Source organism: Notolepis coatsorum (genome assembly GCF_963971535.1).
Source record: "Notolepis coatsorum genome assembly, chromosome: 11".
Taxonomy (NCBI): domain Eukaryota; kingdom Metazoa; phylum Chordata; class Actinopteri; order Aulopiformes; family Paralepididae; genus Notolepis; species Notolepis coatsorum.
Genome location: NC_140175.1, coordinates 102,272,278 through 102,291,452, shown reverse-complemented (window position 1 = coordinate 102,291,452; position 19,175 = coordinate 102,272,278). Strand labels below are relative to the sequence as shown.

The 19,175-nt window shown below is 42.3% G+C and overlaps 1 protein-coding gene across 1 annotated transcript in view; it reads right to left on the bottom strand.

Moving 5' to 3' along the window:
- Nucleotides 1-317: 317 nt before the first annotated feature.
- The window catches only part of wdr45 (WD repeat domain 45), a 35,211-nt gene continuing 16,353 nt past the window's right edge, over nucleotides 318-19,175 (bottom strand). Inside the window, exons 9-11 of the mRNA XM_084324633.1 lie at nucleotides 15,271-15,372; nucleotides 6,338-6,483; nucleotides 318-574 (exon numbers count right to left, since the gene is read on the bottom strand). Of these exons, the coding sequence (XP_084180759.1) occupies nucleotides 465-574; nucleotides 6,338-6,483; nucleotides 15,271-15,372 (358 nt within the window). The 3' untranslated portion in view covers nucleotides 318-464. The remainder of the gene's footprint in view (nucleotides 575-6,337; nucleotides 6,484-15,270; nucleotides 15,373-19,175) is intronic.

Genomic DNA, 19,175 nt, shown 5'->3' with positions numbered 1-19,175 from the left:
CTTCTCATTTCAATAGGGAGGTGTAGTGGTTACGTTATTGCTGTTTTTCCGGCCGGTCCACCTCGCAAAATTGCAACGTATTTCCCCATTGCCCATTTCTAAATCGTCTCGTTTAAAACAAATAAAGCATGACAATTTGCATGGTGTACCTTTCTGTGCGTATTCATCCACAATCTCTAGCTCAACATGAAAATATTCGCAATTAATCGTAAAAGAAAATCGTCGAATTTTATTTCAACAAAAAATGCTTAAACAATAATGTTAGTGATAGAAGGGAACTCATTGTGTGCAAAAATGGAAAGCTTTCCAATGTTCATGAGGCAGAATTGTTACAATAGCCGATAATCCATTTCCCCCGTGATAAATCCCTATACGGGTGGACCTCACGGGCGGTCCAAAGTGACGTCAGACTACACCTCCCTATATCGACTGTCCTCGTCTCGTCCGTCCTGCTGCGCTCTCTCTCAGAAGTCGTCGTCATCACAGATGTCCAGGTACACGTCGAAGGCCTCCCGGTTGCAGTTCCCATCCGGCGTGAACACGTACTTGTGGAAAGTCCCGTCCACACAGATGGCTGGAGAGAAGAAAGCAAAACCTTGATATTAGGGGTGTAACGGTACACAAAAACCACGGTTCGGTACGTACCTCGGTTTTGAAGTCACGGTTCGGTACGGGTTTTCGGTACAGTGGGGAAAAGTTTGGCTTTCCATGTTCCACTCAGGGGTGATGTAGTGTGCAGTAACTAATTTTAATTGTAGGGCTGTCAACGAATATTCTATATTGAAATTAATAATCGACTTGTAAAAAAATATATATAATAATAATAATTAATTATATTAGATTGTGAAAAAAACAGCCCCCGGTGGGCAGTCATTAGTGGTTAACATACCCTTGTATTAGTTCGGTACACTACACAGCCGTTCGGTACGGTACGGTAGACACTGAAACGGTTCGGTACGGATACGTGTACCTTTACACCCCTACTTGATATCAACAAACATTCTGTATCAACAAGACTGTAGAACATGGAATGGATTAGAATAAATTTGAAAGTCTGTGAAGACGAGTTCTGGCTTATTTTATATAACGTAATTCCTCTAATAGTAACCGGGTCTCAAATACAAGCCGGGTCTCTATTAATGGCCGGGTGCGCTCTTGAGCTAAGCAATTATAAGCCGGCCTCCTAATACAAGCCGGGTTACTAATATACTGAGCTGCATACTGAGCTAGTTACTTGATTTCACTTTGAAAACGTTGAAATGACCAGTGACCACCTGTAATTGCACTGTTTACTATTTCATACAGTACTTGGTTTCAATAAATGAACCCAGTACATTTTACTGGGTTCAAACTGACACAAAATGTTGATTTATTCATTATGATCCGTTTGAAAATTTGAAATATAGGCCTCCCTCTTATACAGGCCTCCTCCTAATACAAGCCTGGTACCCGCTACAGTTGAAACAAATACAAGCCGGGGTTACTATTAGAGGAATTACGGTATATATATATATATATATATATATATATATATAAAAACGTGTAGAACTAAATCTTTCATTTAAGCTCTTTTGGATACGTCACAGGATACTAGGGCCGAACAATGAATATACATTTTATTGAAATCCTGGTCGTCTGGTAATCGGAAGGTTCCCGGTTCGATTCCGGCTCCTCTCTGCAGTGTGTGGAAGTGTCCTTGAGCATGAAACGTAATCCCCAAACTGCTCCCGATGAGCAGGTTGGCACTTTGCATGGTGCCAACTGTCGGTGTGTGTGAATGTGTCAGTGACTGGGTGGATGTCAGACATAAGTTGTAAAGCGCTTTGGATAAAAGCTGTTATATAAATGCAGTCCATTTAGTTCAAGTTCTTTAATAGTTGTCATACAGAAGTACAGAATACTTTCATACAAAATGCTTCTTACTGTTACGCTCCAGAGACTGTGCTAGACAAGATAGTATCAAATAACATAATAACATAAGATAGCATGAATTTAGAAGAAGAAAATGAGGTCACAGTGTTCGGTATAGACATATGTACAATGTTCTGAGTTACCATATAATATACAATACACAATACTATGCAGTGTACTAATGTACAGTACTATCTAGTGCAAAGCAGAAATGGGATGAGGTACAATTTTAGGTACAAGTTACAGTAAGGTGTACGAGTTGTAGTGCAATCCTTCATCCATAAATATAAAGTGTGGAGAGTGGGTGCTACAGTGTGTTTGTTTAAAGTGGGTGTGTGCTATAAGTGTGTGGAGTGGGTGCTACAGTGTGTTTGTTTAAAGTGAGTGTGTGCGTGTGGATGTGTGTGCTATGTGCGTTTGGTGGTTGTTGTTGTGTAGTGTTCATTCATTGTTCGTTTAGCAGCCTGATGGCCTGGGGATAGAAGCTTCTTCTGAGTCTTTCTGTGCTCGCCTTGAGACTCCTGTATCGCTTGCCTGACGGCAGCAGTTCAAAGAGGCAGTTGTTCGGGTGACTGGAGTCTTTAATGATTCTCTTAGCCTTGCCCTTGCAACGCTTGTAGTAAATGTTCTGGAGGGTGGGGAGCCCCCCTCCAATTGTGCGTTCGGCTGAACGTGTCACTCTTTGTAGTCTGCTTTGGTCTTGTGCAGTGCTATTCCCAAACCAGGAGGTGATGTTGCCGGTCAAGATGCTCTCTATTGTACATGAGTAGAAGTTCTTAAGGATCTTCTGGCTGACTTGGAACTTCCTTAGGCGCCTGAGGAAGTAGAGGCGTTGTCGTGCCTTCTTCACAACACTGTTAATGTGTGTGGTCCATGTCAAGTCCTCGGATATGTAGGCTCCGAGGTACTTAAAGCTGTTGACTCTCTCAACCGGTGCCCCGTCGATGCTGAGGGGGCTGTAGTCCTTGACCCCCGACCTCCTGAAGTCCACAATCATCTCCTTTGTTTTGCTGACGTTCAGGGAGAGGCTGTTTTCCTGGCACCATCCCGCCAGGACCTTGACCTCTTCCAGGTAGGCCCTCTCGTCGTTGGCAGAGATCAGGCCCACCACCACTGTGTCGTCAGCAAATTTGACGATTGTATTGCTACTCCGCTGAGCCACACAGTCGTGTGTGTACAGGGAGTAGAGGAGGGGACTCAGAACACAGCCCTGGGGGGCCCCTATGTTGAGGGTGATGGATGAGGAGGTGCAGTTGCCTGCTCTCACCACCTGGGGTCTGCCAGTCAGGAAGTCCAAGACCCACTGGCAGAGGTCATAGCCCAAGCCCAGGTCCCTGAGCTTGGCTATGAGTATGGAGGGGACTATGGTATTGAATGCCGAGCTGTAGTCGATGAATAGCATTCTCACATAGTTCCCCTGCCTCTTGTCCAGGTGTGATGCTGCTGTGTGCAGCACATGGGATATGGCGTCCTCCGTGGACCTGTTGGGGCGGTATGCAAATTGCAGGGGGTCCATGTTGATGGGGAGGGAGGAGCAGATGTAGCCCTTTACTAGCTTCTCGAAGCACTTCATGGCTATGGAGGTGAGAGCTACAGGGCGGTAGTCATTGAGGCAAGCAGGCTTGGATTTTTTGGGTACAGGGATAATAGTGGATAATAGTTACCATGTGTGATCATGTGTCTGACTCCCACCTACACGGACAACGTAGAACTTATATCACGCCATACGTACCTTATGCATACTGCACCTGCACTTACTTACTCATAGTATATATTTCGATTCTAGTGTCCATTGTAACTATATTTATTGTAATGCATAATATAACTGATAGGGCATACAGACCCTCATCTGTACCTTGATTACACTGCCTACTTGCTCATATGCTCAAGAGTTAAGTATATTGTTATATTGTTTACACTGCCTACTGTTACTATAATTTTATGACCTGTATTATGTCTTCTACTATTACCATGTACCTGTACCTCCCCTCCCTCCATGCTGCTATGATGCCTGCATTTCCCAAAGGGATCAATAGAGGAATATCTTATGGCCTAGCCTAGTGCAATATCCAAATCACAGGAGGCGCCATATTTGATAAAGGCAAAATATGTGAATACCATTCTAGTTTAAGTACCGTGGCGTTGCAGATATGTCCAGGCTTACATTCATTATAATATGTTTTTCAAATGAGATAATGCTGATCATTCCCTCCTATTATTATGAATCCTATCGCAATTGCAATATCAGTCAAAAAACTATTAGAAATGTGGCGGCTGAGTGGCAAGGCGCTCGCCACTAACGCAGGATATGCTGGTATCGAGCCCAGCTCTTGGCGTTGCTACCGGCTTGGCCGGTCGTCATACTAACACAATGGACCTATCTCAAACCCTGCCCTCTTTTCTTGATCCTCCAATCACAACTGTCGCTTACCTCGGACAAACTTTAAGCGACAGTTGTGATTGGAGGATCAAGAAAAGAGGGCAGGGTTTGAGATAGGTCTATTGGCAGTGTTAGAGGGTGGGAAAGCCGGTGGGTGGGGATTGGACGTTGTGGACAGCAACTCCTACAGGTCGGTTGGGTGACGCCTGTACAGCAGAAACAGGAAGTATCGGGGGTAGCGTGAGCCTCCCACGCGTTACTCCTCGCCACTGAGAGTTTGAGCTGTCTGGTGAAAAGATGCGACAGGCTGCCTCCTCGTGTACCGGAGGAGACAGGTGATGCAAGGCTTCTATCCTCACTACAGCCGACCAGTGGGAGGGATAGTCTAGCAACGTTCAAGACAGGGGAAGGGGAGGGAAGAATTGGAATCACGAAAAAAAAATTGGGATGGGAGAAAAATAGGAGAAAAAAGTGGATACAAAAAAAAACTATTAGAAATGTTTTCCAATCGTTGTATTTGTCTGGATCTGAATAATTAACCCTTTCACTGCCGCACCACCAAACGGTTAACCCTTTCACTGCGACAATACACAGCCGGTTAAGACTCGAGTGATTTGATAACCATCACAGTAAGGCTGTCCCCGAAGCCTGTTTTTGGGATTAGAACTTCGTCAGGGTTTTTAGAACGGACGTTCGAACCTTCGTTTTTAATTAAAGAATTTTTTTTTATAGATATCCTCAAACTAAATCCTCAATCTGAATAAAGTGATTAATCTGATTAAATTAGCCCAGCCCAACTAAATCAAATTTCTTTAACAGTTTGGTTGCCACTTGTTAACATGGTAAAACGTGGTTGAATGCCGCCACCCACTTAAATGATAGCGTTGAGAACGCATAATCTCTGTCTTAAATTATGGCTATGTGTCTAATCTGCCCGTCGTTTATCAATGACTTGTTTGCAGTCAACATTGTCGAAACGGATTTTTTCTTCTTTTTTAAAATCGGTTCATTTCCGTTTTATAGCATTTTGAAAAGCCCTTGTTTTTCAGGAAAATATATAGATTCCGTGATAAACGGCATTTACTGGAATATTCTGGCATACACAAAAAACTGTCATTTTTCAGCCTATTTATGAATCGTTTTCAAATAAACGCTAGATTATCGATAGTATATGTGTACTTATGCACGCTATATAAGCAATCTGAAAAATATATTCTCTCATTTCCTGATCAGCGCGCACACACACACACACACACACACACACACACACACACACACACATGGGGCACACGCTGATATATAGGTCAAAACAGATCCGATTACCCCAAGACTGGTAAAATAAATTGCTTACCTCAGATCAGATGTTCTCCAAAAAGATTATTCCAATTCCTGATCGCCATTCCAAATATCGATCGCGTTTATTGATTCAGCGTTGGGTACTGTAAATATGTATTCCACTTGGATTTGCGCCCCGGCGATCACTTGGATCCTTCAGTTGGCTTGACGGAAAAGTAAAATGAGGAAACTGCCCCCCCCCCCCCCCCCCCCCCCCTTCATCAGTCTAATCCAATGGGGTGCAGTTACACAGGGAGAGACGATAGGGGGCGGTATTTTCCCAATGGAGCTCAGAGAGAGTCTGCAGCACTAACGTGAGGCTCGATTGATAATATGAATTCAAATCGCTAATAAAAAAAATACGACAAACAAACACTATATAGCGTTGCTGGCATTCAACTGGCGGCATGAACTAACGACAAAACGCGTCCGTGGCACTCAAAGTGTTAATGAATATAACTCATCAGTTTCTTTTAATACTATAATATTAGTGTAGCCTAATCTTTATCTGCAACTGTGAAGAAAACCCCCATTGGTTTAAACAGAATGAATAGAAAAAAAGAATTAAAAAAATACATAGATTTTTTTTTATATAAAACATTTAAAATTCTAATGTTGATTTAGAATTCGAATGCCAACGTAACAAACGAAGGTTCGAACGTTCAAACGTTTGGGCTCAGCCCTACATCACAGTAGCCGTCCACGACTCACCGATGACAGAGTTGACATTCTTGGACGTGTTCTTCCCAAACGCACAGATACAGGCACACTCCGCTGGCACGGTGAAGCTGGCCAATGACCACTGGCTGTCCACATACTGACCAATCACAGGCCCCACCTTCCCGACACGAGCCAATCTGTGGGAGGAAAAAAAGGGGAGGGACGGTGTGGAGGAGAGATTGACAGATGAATTCATGTCACTTGCCATGGGGCACTTGAACGTAAACTTGTACGTAAACTCAGAGTGACATATCCAATAATTGTAAAGGTCTTACACTTTTATTTGTAATAAAACACAATATACTGTACATGGCCCATAATGGCCACCACAACCCACCGCGTAGATAGATGGATGATACCCTACCACATGACCCCTAATGGCCACCACAACCCACCGCGTAGATAGATAGATGCTACATACCCTACCACATAACCCCTAATGACCAGTGAGAGCAGCACATCACCGAGGTTATCAAGTGGGCACCTCCCTTCACTCATTAATTTGGTCTGTTTGTGTGTTTGACTGATTTATAGATTGATACTTTATTCGTCCTTTCGGAAAAGCGTTAACAATATTTCAGATAAACAACAGATAATAACTATACAACAACAGAGACACAACACAACATGGTACACACAACATCATAAACAGATATAAAACTAATACAATTGTATTTGTCATATGCACAGATACAGTGCATTGCATAACGAAATGCTTGTGTGCAGTCAGTAGCCCCTGACTGATAGGTAACATGGTTGGGTGATGTAAGTAACAGGGTTGGGTGATGTAAGTAACAGGGTTGGGTGATGTAAGTAACAGGGTTGGGTGATGTACTGTAAGTAACAGGGTTGGGTGATGTAACTAACAGGGTTGGGTGACAGGGACGTGCACAGGACTTTAGAGGGGCAGGTGCTCAAAGGCTGAAAAGGGCACTGGGCCTGTGTGTATATATTAACCGAGCGCGATTTTTAAGGGCCCTTTTCGGGCGGGGGGCCCCCTTTTTATGCTTTTTGGGGGGTTTTGGTGATCAAATATTGAATATTGAACTATAATAATCAGTGCAGGAGCTCACTTATCCTTGAAAGACACTTTTATCACTGACTTAAACGGCCCATACATCTCCATAAATGTTCAGGGGAGAGGGAATAAGTGCGTACCCTACAGACCCCAAGAAGTGCTGTATATTCTGTATTGTTTAATATAAATGCATTTTTTATTCCAATCCCGATTTCTATTTGAGATTCCCAAATCCCATCGGACTTGACTTCTTCGTGTCCCTCAATGAGTGTAATACCAGCATTCAACAGCGGTTTCTCTCATCATCATCATCACCACCCACACTATGCATAAAATATCTCCGCGGAGAGGCACGCTAAGGAGGCCGTGCAAACTGCAATGGAATATGGGGCATCTCTCTCTCTTTACCTAATATTTTAATTCTATCCTGACATTTTTCAGTTGGAAGGGCCGTCTATATGCGTAACTGTAATAACTTTTTTTTTTTTCAAAAAGGGCACTTTTTGATTAGGCTCAAAAAGGCAGGTGCTCAGGCACCCCTTGGCCTCTATGTGTGCACATGCCTGTTGGGTGATGTAAGTAACAGGGTTGGGTGATGTAAGTAACAGGGTTGGGTGATGTACTGTAAGTAACAGGGTTGGGTGATGTAAGTAACAGGGTTGGGTGATGTACTGTAAGTAACGGGGTTGGGTGATGTAAGTAACAGGGTTGGGTGATGTAAGTAACAGGGTTGGGTGATGTACTGTAAGTAACAGGGTTGGGTGATGTAAGTAACAGGGTTGGGTGATGTACTGTAAGTAACAGGGTTGGGTGATGTAAGTAACAGGGTTGGGTGATGTAAGTAACAGGGTTGGGTGATGTAAGTAACATGGTTGGGTGATGTACTGTAAGTGTCAAGACTTTTGGTTTATTTAATATAAGGATCAGATATGTAAAGGGGTCTAAATAAGTTAACAGGTGTTTGTGATTGGGACTGAGCATGCACAGTTCGCGCAGCTGCCTTTCAAATGGTGGCTGGCTGTCATTCTCACTATAGCACTGACAGGATCACATCGCTCATTGGTAAGTGGACTTTATTAAGGGATTGCAATGTTAACTTGGCTATGTCACATATGTACAATGTAATGTATCACGTTGGCTGCTGGCTGCTAATGCAGCCTGCGGATAATATTTGCATAGTGCACGGTGTTAGTGATGCTGGCTGAATGAATGAACATTGTGTCTGAATGTTTGCCGCTAGCTTGTGGCTAGGCTAACGCGCCTCGCCGAAGGTGCAAAGCTGAGCTAGTGTCTTGGTGGGTTTCCCGGTTTGTCACGGTGAGATTCATGTGGGGAACTTTGGTGTGTGTGTGTGTGCTTTGATGAATGAGAACTGCTATCTTGTCCGTTGTGTGTGTGGGTTGCGCTGTGTCTGAGGAGCTCAGTGGCTCACGTTATGGAGGAGGAAGTAAACATTGCCATGCATTCTGGGAAATGCAGTCATTCTAGTTCTCCCTCCTTTCACCCACAATTAAAGGGGACATGACATGCTGGTTTGATAAAGTGTAATGTATATTTATAAATAATATAAATATAATTATATATATAATATAATATATAAAATGAATAGTGTATGTATATTTGATAGTGGTATTGATATATTAATATGTATATTGATATTAATATTAATTGATTGATTGATTGATTGGTATTGATATTAATATATATTGTATATTAATATTATGATTAATGTGTATGCACTGCATTCTGTTTCACAGGTTTTTGACCTATGGTAAGCCTGTGGTCAACTGTGGGAATTGTAAAGGTTGTATTGTGGAGAAAACATCTCAACTAGTTTGTTTAAATAAACAAACTCTAATGACTAACCATTGAGTCATCCATTGTGTGGTGCCTGTCAGCCCTTTCGGAGGGATTCAAATAGAACATTCTTGAAAGATCCGAACAGTAAGTAACAGGGTTGGGTGATGTCTACCAAATTGGCATATGTTTGTTCTATTTAGTTTTGTTCTGTTGTTCTGTTCTGTTTGCTCTGTTCTGTTTTTGTCATTTGTTTCTCAGTTTAGGCCACTATTAGGCCAGCGCTTTAGACAGCCTGCCCGTAAAACAAACGGAAGGAAGTTTGGGTTTGTACCAGAGGCCATTCGACTGGTGAATGGCCACAGTACAAGGAAAGGTCCGTTTACTAACATGCACCCTTTGACCCCTTGATTTTAACATTTTTGACAAAAGTGCACATTCCGAATCTATTTATTTATTGGACTTGACAGATCAACAATGTAGGGATCCCATTCTGGCAGTGTCATGTCTCTTGTGCTTTGAAGTGTCATTATGTCTCTTGTCCCTGTTTTGTCTTGAATGTGAAATGCAGCTGTTTGCCGTATCATGCTCTAAATTGCCCCTTGCGGGACTAATAAAGTTTTTTGAATTGAATTGAATTATCCCCCCCCCCCCTTTTCATTGTAAAGCGCCTTGTGTATGTGAAAGGAGCTATATAAATCCAAGCCATTATTATAATTATTATATGATGATGTCCACAGTGAAAGATTGTGATGGACGATGATATTGTTTGGGGGGGGGGGGGGGGGGGTATCTTATGGGCTACTCCAATAGAAGGCACGACATGAAGGGCTCAGTGGCCGATGGACGATGGCCCAACACTAATAAATAAGCTAGCAAGCAGAGTATACAAGTACCAAATTAATATCACAACCAAACCAGCAGGGGGCGTATACATGGGAGTGGAGGGAGGTGTAGTCACTTTAGTTTCCCGCATGGTCCACCCGTATAGGGATTTATCATTGGGAAAATGTATTATCGGCTATTGTAATAATTCTGCCTCATGAACATTGGCAAGCTTTCTATTTTTGCATAAAATGAGTAATTATACGTAATTATTTTACGATTAATTGCGAATTGTTTCATGTTGAGCTATAGATTGTGGATGAATACACACAGAAAGGTACACCATGCCAATGTTCATGCTTTATTTGTTTTAAACGAGACGATTTACATTTACATTTAGTCATTTAGTTGACGCTTTTATCCAAAGCGACTTACAAGTTCTGTACGACAAGTCATCAGGAAGGGCACAACTCTATCAGCTGAGTAACAATGTTCATCAAAGTGTTGAGTGCTAGTGTAGGTTAGTTTATTAGGACAAGTGCATGACAGTAAGGTTAGTTAGGGTTAGATATAAAAAAAAAGAAATGTGTCCATTGGAAATACATTGTGATTTCAAGCGAGGTGGACCGGCCGGAAATAACAATGACGTAACCACTACACCTCCCTATGGTGAGGTGTTGTCAGCAGGGGTTATATGGGACTGTGTGTGTGTGTGTGGGGGGGGGTAGGTGTTGCCCTGACAGCAAAGTTACTATCCAATCAGCAGCCTGTAAGTATGTGGAATTAAACTGTTGTTGAGGGGTTTCTAGATCTCCTGCTACAGAGCGGGGGGGGGGGGTGATGAGAGGCTGTGGGCGGGGGGGGTCCAGGCCTTCTAGTTCTCCTGCTACAGAGCGGCGGCGCAAGGCGGAGTCTCCCGCATAGTTCACCGGCGGCCATCTTGCTACAGTTAACTATTCTGGTACATATTATGGTAGCTGCTTTAACACTTTGGACGCCTGACCCAATGATAGTCGGGTTAACTCGCCGAACGTTCAGCCGCCAGGACCCCCGAAAACCCGAGTATAGTTGGGTTTTCATTAGGGATGCTCGATATTGGCTTTTTTACCGATACCGATATTCCGATATTGTCCAACTCTTAATTTCGATACCGATACCGATACCGATATCAACCGATACCGATATATGCAGGGTTTCCCCCCCAAAAAACTGAATAATTTCAGGTAATTAATAATTTCACTGGATGCATTCAAAAGGCTTTCTAAATGTAAGCATTATCTGTGCAAAATATGATAATTAAAAAAGTAAAAATTAACATTACATATCTCTTGTTGTTGAATTAAACCAACATGCATACTTTTGACAATAAATAAAATAAGAATTGGTTCTTACTTGCTTGCCTGGGTAAATAAAGGTTAAATAAATGTTAAAAAAAAAAAAAAAAAAAAAAGAAAAAAAAAAAAAATTCCCCCCCGATACCGATATTTTCCGATATCACATTTTACTGCCGATATCGGCCGATAATATCGGTCGGCCGATAATATCGGACATCCCTAGTTTTCATCGTTATTTCTTTTATTCGATATTTCCATTACAGACACACTGACATCTGGGTTAACATGGGGAATCATTTTGAGAATGCCAATGTGCAATACCGGCCGCATCCACCTTGGTGGCAGTATCGAGCACCCTTAGAAAAATGATATCTTCGCCTGTGGCTCGATCAGAGGTCTCAGTCAGATTTCTATTGGTCGGGCAAGGGGACCGGTTGCCCCGATCGGATTGAGAAGCGTGAATTGCTCTCGGTCCATGATGTGTGGCGGATTATGTTGGCAACACGATCGACACCAATACTGGGACTCGCGATCAGATAGTTGGAATATTCTTTTTGGGGCACATCCTAGTGAAGGTAACGCCTATATGGTATTAATCCTGCTGTGATCCAACCATGATTTCATTTCGATCACAATATATGCGTGTATTTTACTCTACAACGTGTGCCGTTGGTGACGATCAAAGCATCAAAAAACTACCCCCCACCCTTTCATGCATTCATGATGGAACATAATACCGATAATATAGATGTGATTTCAAAACAGTAGCATGTACAGGCGAGAAATGACAACGTTTTTAGTGAATTGCACGTATTGCTGCATAGCGTCGTTTTCTGGGATTAGACAGGATTATTCTAAAACTATAGTCATATACACCACGGTATAAAACAGGAATGTATGGATGAATTTTTTTTTATTTTTCTCATGTTGAACGATAGATACTCGATGTCAAATGGGCTATAGTATTGTATCCATAGCTATAATATAGAATATAGTTATAGCCCTGCAAACACTGCCACGTATTCCTATATATTACAGCCTTGCGCTATTAACAACACATCGCGCATATCGCGGTGGTGTCCAAAGTGTTAAGGTGAGTGATCTGCACAAACAAAAATACTCTTAACTCGCTGAAATCTTGACGGATTTACAAACTGTTTGGTTTATTACAAATATTATTGACGTGGCTATGATTCTTGCTTGGAAGAATTTTTATTAAATTTTTTCTTTTCATATGAAAGTCCATTATAAGTATGCAGTATGATAACTACATCTCTGACGTGTTTAACAAACCAACCGGTTGAAAATTGAGCAAGCTATGGTTATTTCAATAGTAGTACATGCACTATAGACATTCATGTTATGAGTGGGCGTGCTACCCTGTAGCAAGATGGCCACCATGTGTCAACGTCGGTCTCCGTTGGCCAGCAGCGCGGGTGAGTCATCTAGTCGTTATATATATATCTATGGTGATAAGAGGCTGTGGGCGGGGGATGTTCCAGGCCTTCTGCCACAAATACAACATCAAGAGTGGATTCACAGCTTGTTCAACCCACGCTATGCTGGTCAGGCGCAACGTGATCTCACCCTAAACCTGTGGCGTGACGCCAATTTCCCTGTACACGCTAAATACAGGAAGTGTTAGGTCGTGACCTTTGGTGTCGCTCGCTGAGGAGGCATCGTATACCAAGCGATGAAACAAAATATTAAAACGCTCTCGACAACATTATGTCTCTGAATTGTCTTGTTTACTCTTGAGATATGATACAAGATACAAGATACTTTAATGCCACACAACGATGGTTGGTGGTAATTGTTTGCGGTACAGTTTGTTAAAAGCACTGGGACATCAACATGAAACATCAGACATCAAACGCCCCCCTCCCATCTCCCAATCCCCACAATAAATACATATATACATACAGGACAGTCACATGTAACAGTGTCAGTCAGTGACGGATGCTTGCCCGTCTGTGCAAAGGGGGGCCAGGGTGTTTAGTGTTCAGACTGCTGTGGGGAAAAAACTGTTTGTGAAGCGTGTGTGGCTGGTTAAAATGGACCTGTAGCGACCTGAGGGCATGCGCTGGAATAAGTGGTGTGCTGGGTGAGAGGGATCGTTGACTATTTTACCAGAGCGGGTGACTGTGCGTGAGGTGTAGATTGAGTCCAGAGAGGGGAGGGGGCAGCCAATTATTTTGGAGGCTGTCTTGGTGATGCATTGGAGTTTGTGTTTGGTGTGTTTGTCAGTGGAACCGTACCAGACTGTGATGAATGAGGTGAGGATGCTTTGAATTATGGCGGTGTAGAATTGGACCAGCAGGCATTGTTGGACTCTGTACTTCCTCAGTTGCCTGAGGAAGTACAGGCGCTGCTGGGCCTTTTTGATGATGGCAGTGGTGTTGAAATGTCCTATTTGAGTTTATTGCTGATGTGGGTGCCGAGGAACTTGAATGATTCAGTTAGGGTTGGGGTTGGTCTGAGATGGTTATTGGGAATATGGGTGTTTTTTTTTTAAGTCCTGAAATCTATGGCAATTTCCATGGCTTTGGAGGTGTTGAGCAGGAGGTTGAGCACTCTGTCCACCTCCTGCCGTGAACGCTGTCAATCTTTCTTATAGCCTCTGTTTTTGAGTCCAATGACTCAAAATAGTATCTATTACAGTTCCTAAATGTTTGTGTTTGTCTATGTTACAACTTCCAATATCCGCCCCATCAATATCTATTTGTTGGTGGGTGTGTTTTACCATCAACCCTGAGAATCAAACAGTTTCTTAAGTTTTCTTTTCTAGAGTTTCACTTTGTCCACTGAGTGATCGTTGTCTGGAGGACAGAGGTGTTCCACGTGGTGTTAAATACGGCTCTGTGAACCAGCGCCCTCACAGAAGAACACTGGTGGGGAAATATGGTGTTCTATGTTACAAAGTTGTTCTAATCGCCACCAAATATTTAATTAACATTTTTGTTCATTTTCATTTGACCACATGACAAAAATAAATCTCTCTTGGAGAATCAAGTATACACACACACACCGAAACACTGGAATGAAATAGCGATCAAATGTAATTCTGGGTGAATTGCCCCTTTAATTAAAAGAAGGCCCGGGAGTAAAGTCAAAGGATTTCTGGAACAGCATCCCCATGTCCATCAAACCTGCCCCCTCCATAGAGTCTTTTAAATCTAAGCTCAAAACCCACCTATACTCCCTGGCCTTCCCCGACTCACTCGGACTCTTGCCTTGTTTGTTTTGACGTGTTGTTCTGTTTCTTTGTTTGTCTGTTGGTTGTTTATTTTCTGTTTATTTATACTTTAGGAGCACTTTTTTTTTTTTTGACTACGCGACTCACTGTGAAGCACTGTGGTTGACAAGTGTCATGTTTAAATGTGCTATACAAATAAATTCGATTGATTGATTGATTGAAAGGGAAGATAGAAGGGCGGTTAGGTGGTCGAGCGGAGATTGCGTTCGTCACCAGCCCCGGAGCTGTGAGCTTGGTTCGCCTGTTCGAATCCAGCTCACAGCTCCGGGGTTGTCACCAGCTTGGCTGGCCGTCTGCACTGATACAATTGGCTGTATCAGAGGGTGGGAGAAGCTGGCGGGGTGGGTCCGGGTCGTTGTAAACAGCGACTCCTACAGTTCGGTCGGGGCGCCTGCTAAGCGCGGATTGGACGTGAGGGGGATAGTGTGGTCCTCCCACACGCTACGCCCTCTCAATGAGAATCGGCGCTGCCAGGTGAAAAGAAGCGGTGATTGGCTGGACGAGTGTCGGAGGAAGCACGTGGTAGCCTCCACTCTCCCAAATGATCTGACTGTGGGGGGTAAAGCGCAGCGACCAGGAAGGGACTGGGAATTGGCATACGACTAACATTGGGATGGGAGAAAATCGGAGGAAAATGGAGGGGGAAAAAGACCAATAAAAAAAAAATAAAAAAGGGAAGATAGAGGAGTCTTACGCAGAGCGTCGGTTGAGTTTGGTGTCCTTCAGGGCGAAGATGTGAACCGTGCCCTTGTCGCTGGAGGCACACAGGAAGGACGAGTCGTGGCTGAAGTTGATGCTGGGGGGGATACAGAGAAGTCAGGGACCAATACTGTCACACCTCTGTTTTCCCCTTTATCTTTTAGACCCATAATAACCACACAAGCAGATCTCACACACACACACACACGTTAACCCCAAACACTCTATGTCATGATGTGCTCTGTCCTTGTGTCCATGACTGTATTGTGACCTGTATCCCTATCGTATGTTCTACTATATGTGCTTTTGTTTGTGTTTTTATTCTAATGTTATTTATCTCGCTCATATTCTGTTTGTATTGCTAACCCTTTTTTACATAGGATTTTAGCCTGTACCTTCTGGCAGGGGGACTGCCAATGGAAATGAGCATTTTGGCAAAAATTGGGTGCATTTACGTTTTTAAAATGTTTATTAACACATTGGGTGCCAACAACGAGAGCCATGCGTCGAGTGCCAATGACGAGAAATCTCGTTATTTAATCGTTATTTCTTTTATTAGCGATATCCATTCATTTTTCATCCATCCAGCCTCACGTTATCATTGGGACTGGCTCTGAAAAGGCAAATACGGCCCCCTATCGTCTCCCGGATGGTATTGCACCCATTGGAATGGAGTCAATGGAAATGCATGAGAAAAAAAAACTCCGGATTCCACATTTGACTTCTGAGCCATGTAACCTGAGACTATTGCATTCATTGAGGCAACCGAAAGCAGCGTGGATTATCTGTTTCAAGGTCTAACGTTGGATCAATAAACGCGATCGATATTTAGAATGGCGATCGGGAATTGGATTAATCTTTTTTCAGAACATCTGATGTGAGGTAAGGACTTTATTTTACCAGTCTTGTGGTAATCCTGATAGCCATTCCAAATAAGTATAAACTAGCTTACCAATAAGGAGGTGTACTGTAGTGGTTACGTCATTGTTGTTTCCGGCCGCAAAAATGCAAAAATGGAAAGCTTCACGTGTTTTGTGTATTCCACTAAAGGGCTATTATCGCGTCTTTCCCTGGAATTACTAGAAATCTCCAAAACTATACTCGTATTCAAAACGGTATAAAACGGAAATGTACCGATGAAAAAACAATCCGTTTCATACATGTTGACTGCAAGCAAGTCATTGATAAGCGACAGGTGTATTAGACCCATAGCCATAATTTAAGATATAGTTTAAATATCTAGAGATGTTCCGATACCATTTTTTCCTTCCCAATCCGATTCCAATACCTAAGCTTTGGGTATCGGCCGATACCGATACTGATCCGATACCAGTGCATACATTTAAAAAAATATATATATATATATATATTATATAAATGATAAAACTTTTTTAATTTTTTTTTAATACAGCTACTGTTTTATATATACTGTTTTTTAGTAATAACTATAAAGTAATGGTATTTATTCAACAACAGGTGATTGTATAGATTAGTATAATCAGTAATTTTCAGTAATTGAAAACTATCTCAATGAGTTCACCCACGGAAAGGTTGTTGGCACATTAGTTCCACACGGACATTATTCGTTGCTGCACTTGCTTCCACAAGGCTCCGTTTAAGTAGCAGAGGCTCTGTTGGGATTTTTGCACAATAAATATTCAACATTCTCTTTTGAGACTCCGCCTCAGACTCTTATCATTTGGCACTAAAAGCTAAACATCGTCACCGATATGGCTGTCCGCAACATGTCATTAATTGTGTACGCGAGGTGGTCGATCAGTGACGACGTTAACGTGAGCTAGGTTAGCTAGCATGAGCTACCGGTAGATGGAAAGACTGTAACGTTACTGGTGAAAATGTGATTTACGTTGGAATACACCTTTGCCAACTTGCTGTACTTTGCTTGCAGGTCTGCAGCCATTATTGCTGGATTATGAATAGCCCCAACTTTAGCCAAGGTAACGTTAAAGCTAAAACTTTTACGTTAGTTAACGCTAGCTTTCGGTTAGCTGTTCAATGCTAATAACACCACCAAGCGAACCCATCAGAGCTCCCCGTCAACAGCGCTCTGTCGGGACGATGTGGCATTTAAGAAAGTATCTGCTGTTAAAATGACAAATGGCATTGACACTTTAATTCACGGTCGGTTAAAAACACGTTTGTTTTATAATGCTCACTCAGCAGACCGCAGTGTTGTTGATAAATTACATCATATGGTATCGGAGCACAGAATTAGAGGGTACTCGCCGATACCGATACCAGCATTTTAGGCAGTATCAGCGGCATTTCCGATACTGGTATCGGTATCGGAACAACTCTACAAATATCACCGTCCTCCCATTGATTAAAGCGCTGGCCTACAAGCCCTAATTTGGTCATATCCGGCCGGCTCTGAATGTTAAAGAAAGTTGATTTAATTTTAAAAAAAATACTAATTTAATCAGATTAATCACTTTATTCAAATTGAGGATTTAGTTTGAGGAATTATTATTATTATTATTTGATTACGTCATAAAATATGACGACAGACATTCAAAGCTTCATTCGAAAACTTCAATAGAAGCTTCGAATGTAAAAAAGAAAATGACATTGGGTTTCCCATCAATGACCTAGACTGTGGCGGCCACAGTTGTATAATGAACAAAAAAAATAATAATGTAATAAAAAAAAGAGATTTTTTATTTTTTTAATATACATTTTTTTTAAATATACAGTTTGCCAATAGGGATGTATCAGTAGTATTGGCAGTGGTAGTAGTCGTAATAGTAATCCACCATATTTTTTTATTTTCTAAAAAATTAAAACCAGTTCAACACAGGTAACCGCTTTTGCTTCATTTCTTTGATGGCTCAAATGTATGCTCTAGTCCAGTGGTTCCCAAACCTCTCCTCGAGACACCCCAGCCGTTCCATGTATTTGTTAAATTCCACCACCAGCACACCTGATTCAACCAATAAAGGGCTAGTTAAGTTGAATTAGGTGTGCTGGTGGTGGAATTTAACAAATACATTGAACGGCTGGGGTGCTTCGAGGAGAGGATTGGGAAGCACTAGTCTAGTCGATTTTGTGTTTTGAGCACAAAGTTCATCATAGATCTAGCCTCTTTATTTTGCTCTCAAAGTGCACCAGATTGATGCATTGATGCATGCCCCCGGACCCCCCTAGAGGGTTGGAGGTTCACCCCCCATTGTCTCTGAAAATCCTGTGGGAAACACTACAGCGGCTAATCTTAAACACGAGATGTTCACTATCCACACCAACAGCCACATACACAGGATATCATGGACGCTCCTCGTCAGGTGGGTAAACGTGAGGGGAGAACGTGCCAGAGGCTCCTGTAGTGTTTAGTTTCTGGGAAAAATTATCTCTTTTTTGTGTCTTGACCGGAAGAAAGTCACTGTCAAATGACCATAGTATTGTATCCATAGCTATAATATAGAATATAGTTATAGCTCTACAAACAAGGTGACGGACTCCTATCTTTTAAAGCGTGGCATTGAATAGATGGGGCCCGAAATCAGCGCGGCACTCAAAGTGTTAAGGTAAGGGTTGGGTTTATATAAAAAGATGTGGAGAATTGAATCAGATTAGGATATAAACCTAATATAAAGTGTTCACTGTATTAACACTTTCAGAGCCCAAGCTTAATCTTGATTTACCGCTTGAATGCCCACCATCCACTTCAATGTTAGCGTTAATAACGCCTAATCTATGTTTTAAATTATGGCTATGTGTCTAATCTGCCCGTCGCTTATCAATGACTCGTTTTCCAGTCAACATTGTCGAAGCGGATTGTTTTTTTATCGGTTCATTTTCGTTTTATTGCACTGTTTATGCTGTGTGTCCTGTGCATGTTGTGTGGCATTTCTATGTGTGGCAGACTACAGATGGCAATTAGCT